Source organism: Chionomys nivalis, chromosome 13 (assembly GCF_950005125.1).
Source record: "Chionomys nivalis chromosome 13, mChiNiv1.1, whole genome shotgun sequence".
Taxonomy (NCBI): domain Eukaryota; kingdom Metazoa; phylum Chordata; class Mammalia; order Rodentia; family Cricetidae; genus Chionomys; species Chionomys nivalis.
Genome location: NC_080098.1, coordinates 73,769,135 through 73,777,408, shown reverse-complemented (window position 1 = coordinate 73,777,408; position 8,274 = coordinate 73,769,135). Strand labels below are relative to the sequence as shown.

Sequence of the window (8,274 nt, the reverse complement as noted above, 5' to 3'; positions counted from 1 at the left end):
AGAGAGAGAGAGAGAGAGAGAGAGAGAGAGAGTCCGCGTGTGCCGGCGCGCGATCTGTGTCTAAGTTTCTAAAGTCTCACACTAAATTCTCAGGACCTCCTCCATTCGCTATACTCCCAGAGGTAATCAGGACTCAAAGACGCGGAGCCTGAAAATTAAAGTGACTTTCGAACTCTCTCGAATGCAAAGATGGGGGATAAGTAAGAATTAATAAAAGTGCCCCCCCCACCCAAACAAAAAGGGGGCGGGAGAAGCGAACAAAAAGGCTGGTGGCTGAGCCGGATGCAGGCAGCTGGCCCTAAGCCCTGCCCGCTGGCTCTGTGCGCGAGCTGGGGTTCGGTATCCCAGCCTCCTGAAGAGTGGGAGGAGCTGGGCCTGTGTCAGGCTCCCTAAGCCGTTCCTTTCAAGCCCTGAATGCCTGAATGTGAGCTGCCCACCGCCCTCCCCCACTCTGCAACCCCACTCCAGCGGCTCGTAAAAAAAAAAAAAAAAAAAAAAAAAAGTTTCAACAACAACAGGCTGGACCAATAGCAGCGCGCAAAACCCGGGAAGGGGGCCGAGCAAAGGGCGCCCGAGAGTGGAGAAAGGAGAAAGCGGGCAAGCCTGGAGCGCGCGGGGCCGGGGTTCGGCGAGCCGAAGGAGCGTTGCTAATGTTTTTGTTTGTTTGCTTTTCTATGCATGCATAATGAGGGGGCGCCGCGGCACCACACGGGGGCTCCAGGCCCATTTTTGTATTTAAAGCCTCGCCGCGAGTGAGTCGAGAGCCGGGCTCTGTGGATCCGCTCCCCAGGCTCCAGGTCCCCAAGCCCAGCCGCACGTTCCGAGTTTCGGGGTCTCCTAGCGCCCGGCACCCAGAGCTTCCCGGAGCGTGGCCAAGGCCAGGGCGGAGGGGGAGGGGACCCGGCGGCCTGGCCGCGGGAAAGGGGATGAGAGAACTGCGAAGTGATACGCGCTGCTGAACCGGGGACTGAGGAGTCGCCGGCCGCACGATCGTCTGCAAGCGCCGAGCACCATGCACCCCCGGCGCCGCGCGCTCCTGCAGCCTCGCCGCGGCCCTCCGGGGCGGCGTTGAGCGCCTCCAGCAGCCGATCGACCAGAGCCGGACCGGCGTGGCCGTTCCTCTCAGGGAGCCCCGGCCGCGGTGCCGGAACGAACACCCGCCTCTACCAGCTGCCGGGCCGCGGGCATGGATGGATGAGGACGCCCATGCCAGAAGTGCGCGGGACTCGGACAAACTTTTTCAGCGGCCCCGCTGCCGCCGCCCGCGCCTCATCTCCGCTCTGCACCGCGTCCGGCGGCCGCTGCTGCCTGCGATGCTAGCCGCGCTGCTGGGCGGCGGCGGGGCCCGCAAGGGGACCACTCCGGGGGCCTTACTGTGCCTTATGGCGCTGCTGCAGCTGCTGGGCTCGGCGCCGCGGGGCTCGGGGCTGGCTCACGGCCGCCGCCTCATCTGCTGGCAGGCGCTGCTGCAGTGCCAGGGCGAGCCCGACTGCAGCTACGCCTACAGCCAGTATGCCGAGGCGTGCGCGCCGGTGCTGGCGCAGCGCGGCGGGGCTGACGCTCCGGGGCCCGCCGGCGCCTTCCCCGCTTCGGCCGCGTCCTTCTCGCCGCGCTGGCGCTGCCCGAGCCACTGCATCTCGGCGCTCATCCAGCTCAACCACACGCGCCGCGGGCCCGCGCTGGAGGACTGCGACTGCGCGCAGGACGAACACTGCAAATCCACCAAGCGCGCCATCGAGCCCTGCCTGCCTCGCACCAGCGGCGTGGGCCCAGGCGCGGGAGCGGGCTCGGTCATGGGCTGCACTGAGGCCCGGCGGCGCTGCGATCGCGACAGCCGCTGCAACCTGGCGCTCGGACGCTACCTGGCCTACTGCGGCAAACTTTTCAACGGGCTGCGCTGCACCGACGAGTGCCGCGCGGTCATCGAGGACATGCTGGCCGTGCCCAAGGCGGCGCTGCTCAACGACTGCGTGTGCGATGGGCTGGAGCGGCCCATCTGCGAGTCGGTCAAAGAGAATATGGCCCGCCTGTGCTTCGGCCCAGACGCGGGCAACGGTGCGGGCAGCAGTGGCTCGGACGGTGGGCTGGACGATTACTACGACGAAGAATATGACGACGAGCCGCGCGCGGGCACGGCGGGCGGCGAGCAGCCCTTGGACGATGACGACGGCCTCGCGCGCCCTGGCGGCGGCGCTGCTGCGACGGGCGGCCGCGGGGATCTGCCCCACGGGCCCGGGCGCAGGAGCAGCAGCAGCGGCAGTGGAGGCCACTGGGCGACCCGAGGCGCCTGGACCCCGCTTGTTTGCTTCCTGTTGCTGCTGCTGCTCGGATCACACTTGTAGCCCCTGCTGCAGGCCGGTGCTCTCGATCCGGCTGGTTCCCGAGCTGGGCACCTGTGGCTTGGGGTCCTGGAGATGGTCTGGAACACTGACCCGCACTTTCCCTGTGTGGACAGGGCCCAGCACTTACCCCAGCCACCATGCCCGGCCCTCCACTTTGCGGTTTCGAAGCTGCAAATAACCGACTGACCTATCCTACTGGCTCGAATCTGCAGAGTTCAGGACACCCTGCAAAAAGCAAGGGAGGCCTGGGCTCTGCTGAACGGTGGAGGTCTTCACAACTCCAAGGGACTGGGGGAAGGGATGTGGAGGGAATTAGGTTTGTTTTGTTTTTAAACCGTTTTCCTGTGAAGGGATGTATAGTACTGGTAACGACTTTAATTGCTTGTGGCCACTGAGAAACAGCAATCGTAAGTAAATGGAAGCGGTCCCTTCCCGGTTCATTCCTGTACTCTGTATAGCAGCCAGTAACGCCAGTGGAGCTGGCGATTGCCTTGTCTGGGTCACCGAAATCATGTCTGCATTATAACCTTTAACCCCTGCCTCCAGTTTCACTGCCACAGTTCTGATCTCTGAGCACCACGTGTACTTAAAATTAAGGGTCCAAAAACCTGGCCTAGAAAGTTACCATGGTGTTGAACAATGCAACTTTTTATCTTAAAGCTCTGTACTGCCATCTAGGAAAACCTCTGTGTGGTGTTTGTTTTGTTGTCTTTTTTTGTTTTGTTTTGAGTTTGTTTTTTTTTTTTTTTCACACCAAGAAATTCTAAGTTTGAGTATGCAGAGATTGAATACTGCCTCTGCCCCTATCGGGGTTTTCCACCCTGGTACGTCGTATATAAACTGTATTAAAACTGGGGTTTCTTACCAGTTGCTGTACTTTGTATATAGAATTTTTATAAATTGTATGCGTCAGAAATAATTTATTTTTAAAAAGAAATTAAGTTTTAAATCTGCATCAATGTTGCATCACCCCCATCCAAGAAACGTATAGAACACATTGGTCGCCAGAAACCCACTCACTCAAGCCCATTTCGAAGTGTGCTCTGGGTAGAACAGTCTTAAGAATGTATAGTGTATTTTACAGATTTGAAGTAACATCGTTATTTTTAAGAGAATTTATGGACATTGTAGAAATGTATAAATGCATTTCCAAACTGCCTTAAACATTGTATTTTTATAGACACCATTTTTTAAAGTCCTGTGTTTTAAATAACTATGACTTTGTGTATTTTTTGGTTGTTTTATTAAAAAATGCACACATCAGTAAAGAGTTTAAACAGTGGCTTTGGTGTACTTGCCTTCCACAGTTACACAGTGGTTAACCCAGTGGTGGGTGGGAGGGGAGTGGAGGGGGCGCGGGGAGTCCATCAAACAGCAAGTGAAATTAAAATGCAGTACAAACCGGAATGAGAGCTAATGCTGCCTTCAATTTAATGAACAATTAGATGTTTGTAAATGAGGCAACTAAAACAATTTGTAACTGTTCTCTGCTGCTGCTGTTGGCCTTTGTGAAGAGACTTCACAAAATATTGTCTCTTGTGTGAGGCTAACCTCCGCCTCAACTCGGAGACCCACCCTGCCCACCCCCTCCCTTTTGCTCCTGACCCCCAGGAGTGTCCTCTCTGCCTTCTCATTCAATCAAACATGCCAATAACATCTGTTACCAATAGGTCTAGGAAGCCTATGAGACTCAATACTTCAAAGCCATTTTCACACTTTTGGTGGAAAAAAAATACAAAATTTTGTTACAAAACATTGAGGCGTGCAAAAGTAAACACACCATGGAGGGGACTAATCACCAGGACTGGTAATATTGTCCTGAGGAGCTGTTGAGCAGTGGGCTGAAGGTTGGGCTTCCGCCAAGCCCCTGATGCACACTCAAACGCCCTTACATAAATAATTACGCTCTTAAGCTGTGTCGAGTGCTGATACACTTGACCTTGTAAACAGAGATGTTTGCAGTAGGAATAAACTCCAGCGTTGGAAAATCTTTTAAACATTAACACAAAAGAGAGCGGTCTGTCCTCTGGGGATTTGAGCCTGAACCTCGGCAAGCTAGGCACTTGCGAGGGGGAAAAAGTTTATTTATCTTCTATTCCTGGTGTTTATTTAAAGCTTTTCATTTTAAACTCGGTGATTGGAAGGCAAGTCAGGAGTTTAAAAGTCACCACAAATAAACTTTGTCTGAGGGGTCGACAGATTAGCAAGATCTGATGTCTCTTTATGTGATACTAGTATGGGCTGGGAAAGCAACTAGATTTCTCTGCTGCAGAAGTAATTAACCAAATTGTGTGCTTTCTCATGCATTCCCACCTCTACTTTTGAGGCCTAATTTTTTTGTCTCCATCTCTTTTCCTAGCTATTAGTGGGGGAGTCCAAATTTCTCTTCATGTCCCCCAAAGCAAGATTGCCCCATGTGTGGTACCAGAAAGCCCCAGATATCAGCCTGGAGTCTAGGAGAGCGGTGTGTGATTAGACTGAAGTCATCTGAATGGTTCAGTAAACCTGTTAAAACAAAGCCGAGAGTAGCGTTTTATTGGGGTGGGGGGGGTAACAAAGAATATTCCTAGCAGCTGAAAGGGAAATCAGATTTTATTTTCCAATTTTTTTTTTTTTTTTTTTTTTTTTTTTACAAAAGGACCACAGGTTAGCAGTACTCCTGCATTTTTGCTTAAATATATTTAAACCTTCTCCATTCCTGGTTATTTTAACACATTCTTGACTAAAAGTTAAGTCTTTGTCACGGTAAAAGGCCGAATAAGTTAGACAGCACCAGAAAAGACCTGACAATTAACGGCTACAATAAACTCACAACTTGATTTTACAGGGTCCTGTCAGAGGCATCTGCCTAGAATAAATCATCACAGCTTAGTCTGGGCAGGAGGGGATGTGGCTTTATGCTTTCTCCCTTGAAGGAAGTGAACATTGATCCATGGCCCACTTACTGAAACAAGGAGCCATAGCCCCAAGTCCCCAAGCCTCCGGACAGGTCTCCTGCATTGTAGGACAGATTGCAGAGATGAGAGGGAGCGCAAGGCGCTTCAGGAGTGTGCTGTCTTTATGCCACCAGCCAGTCATCCGCTTCTAAACAGAAAAGATTTTTACAGATGTTGACATCTGCAATATCTCGGCGTCTCTAGGGAGGCCTTTGGAATTCTGGACATTCGGCAAGCTCAGATGTCTCCTGGAGACGCCTGGAAGTGCCATTAATGAGAAGAAGAGGTAGGTTTTTTTTTTTTTTTTTTTTTTTTTTTGGCTTTTCTGGAGAATTTCCAGGAAGTTCCCCCACCCCCACCCCATGTGCGGCAGGGTTTAGATTTCATGTCTAATCTATCTCCAGGCTGTTTCCATCTCCTCAGTGAGTAGGTTGTGATTCTCTGCGCTGGTTCCTTTGTCTTTGTCAGCCCTTCAGTGACAAAGGTTTGAGGGAGTGTGGGACAATGGTTACACACAAGGGGGGCAGTTCATTGAGCTGAAGTGGCCATACAGTACCCAGAAGAGGCTCAGCTTCACCGCTCACCCGAGCACACAGCAAGGCTTTTGTGTATAATCACAATGGGCATAGCATAAGGTCTCTGTTGGTTTTTAACCATGTATAGTAATGTACACGTGAAAACCCCAAATGGGAAAAGGGAAAATGGCCCCAGGGAAGGAAACTTGTCCACTCAGAGGACACCTCTAGGCTTGAGTAGAGCTCCTACAGTCATCCATGAGGATAAAAGCAGCTCCTGGTCCCAAGTGCCACCTAGTGAAGGGGCGACCAGGCTCTAAAGTGTCCCAAGGGGACCACAGGTCTCTAGTGGAGCCCGCATGAGGACAGGATAGCATCCCTGCCTACCCTGGAGAGTGGGGCAAGGAAACAGCAGAACCTGGAGTTGGGAGGTCACGTCCTTTATTTGCCTTAAGCTCATGCATTTACCTCCTTCCAACCGTGTTGCCCAGGATCCTAAATCAGGAGATCTTAATGCCACGAGAACTTCCAGAAACATACAACAAATTCTCGGCTTCCTGGCTTGGACTTGTCTGTATGAGCGCTAAGACACGCTGTGAAAGCTCCAACATGTATTGTGCGTGTATCTTCTCCAAAGCTCAAAAAGGAAAAGCATGCCACCATTGTTTTCTAACCCCTCACACCAAGAAACGTGGGGAATGCTGTCAGTTGACCTGACTTCCCCCAGGACTCCAGGGAGGATGGTGGGGAGCATCAGTTCATGCAAGCAGTGCAGCCCAGGCTGCATTTCCAGTAGGGCTCACTGCGCTAGTAAAGCTGGACATCACTGTATTCTGTTTGAGAGATTGCTTCTGGGAGAGAGTTGACAAAGTTCACCCTTGACTATCCCGATGACATAAGTAATGTGCTGTTAGCATCAATACCCCCCAAGGCATCCGTTTAATCGATTTCGTAAATAACACAATGATCTACTACAAAATAGTGGACTGTATACACTATATTTTGGCACAAAGATGGTCATTCTCCCACTAGTAACCAGGGGCTCTAAATAAATGATTTCAACAATGTTTTATTAAAGGCGACAAGAGCCCTGGAGCTGCATTAATCGGGGAGAAGTCGAGTGGCACCTTTGTTATGGAAATGTTGAACACATAATGGCAGGGCCAGACAATGTGCGGCCACTTCATTCTTTCAGCCACGCTGACACCTCTTAAAGAGGAACTGCAGGGAAGGATGTGGGAAAGATTTGCTTTCCTAGGAAGCTCTCAGCTCATATTTTGGAGAGCTACCTCCAAACCCTGTGTAAAAAGCACTCGAGGAAGCCAGAGGGCTGTTGAGAATATAGAAGGGTTTCTACTCCTTATTTCAGGGGCCTAAGTTCCCTACTCTACTTCCTCCTCTTTTTTCTTTTTTTTGACATGGCATTTCCAAAAAAAAAAAATACTCCGTGTTATGTATGGCGTGCATAATTTGAACAAAGTCTCTTTAAGCAAACTGAAGCAATCTGAAGTCTGTCAGCAGGTAAATATACACAATTAGATCTAAGACATCTTCATCTGTGGCCCAAGATAAAATAGTAGTGTCTGCCTCCAGACCCTCCCTGTGAACACATTGCAATCTTTTTTTTTTAAATCAATAGCTGTCTTATTAAGGTACCTACAGTGTCTAAGATCTTGGATACTGGTTCCTGAGTCCTCAAGAGAGCAGCCTTCCACAAAGAAACTTAGTGTGTATTTTATCCCTGATCAGTCCCTAGTAAGAACCTTGTCCATGTCTTTGAGATGTGAACCTTTCTCAGACATAGTTCTTTTACGATGTCAGCATCCCTCAATCTTCAGTTTTTGCCTGTCACTTCTTGCTCATCAAATAGTCCCACCTATTAGGAGGATTTTTCGTAAGAAGCTTAAAAATGACTTCGTTGGCTGGGTGTGGTGGCTTACACCTTTAGTCCTAACACTCAGGAGGCAAAGACAGGTAGACCTCAGTGAGTTCAAGGCCAGCCCGGTTTGCAATACTGAACAGGTAGAGGGGCATAAAATTTTTCACACACATCACGGAGGGAAATGAAACACACGGGATTATTCTTAGTCCATACGGGAACAGATCGTTTTATCACACAGTGAAAGAGGATGGCTTACCTCCATAGTGGGTTTAAGAAGATCTGGAAGAAACTGACACAGAGGTAAAGCCCAGGGGGGAATCTATGCACTGTGCGTGTGGCCCAGGGGGATCTATGCACTGTGCGTGTGGCCCAGGGGGATCTATGCACTGTGCGTGTGCACGAGTGTGTGAGCACTTGTCACCAGAGTGTGGTGTGGAAAGTAGCAGAAAGGAGACCTGAAAGACGGGCTGGCATCAGAACAGAAGCCCTGAAGGTCATTGCTGACATGAATTTCACTTTGCACCATGTCCAGCACAGGGGGTTTCTGACTGAGTCTGTGTGGGAACAGGAGGGCAGCTTTTCTAACGGAATATAAGAAC

The 8,274-nt window shown here is 50.9% G+C and overlaps 1 protein-coding gene across 1 annotated transcript; it reads left to right on the top strand.

The window, feature by feature from the left end:
• Positions 1–532: 532 nt before the first annotated feature.
• Gas1 (growth arrest specific 1) lies at positions 533–3,091 on the top strand. The gene has a single exon (XM_057787842.1). It carries the CDS (start codon positions 1,191–1,193, stop codon positions 2,340–2,342), a length of 1,152 nt encoding a protein of 383 aa, XP_057643825.1. The 5' UTR covers positions 533–1,190; the 3' UTR covers positions 2,343–3,091.
• The last annotated feature ends 5,183 nt before the right edge of the window (positions 3,092–8,274 follow it).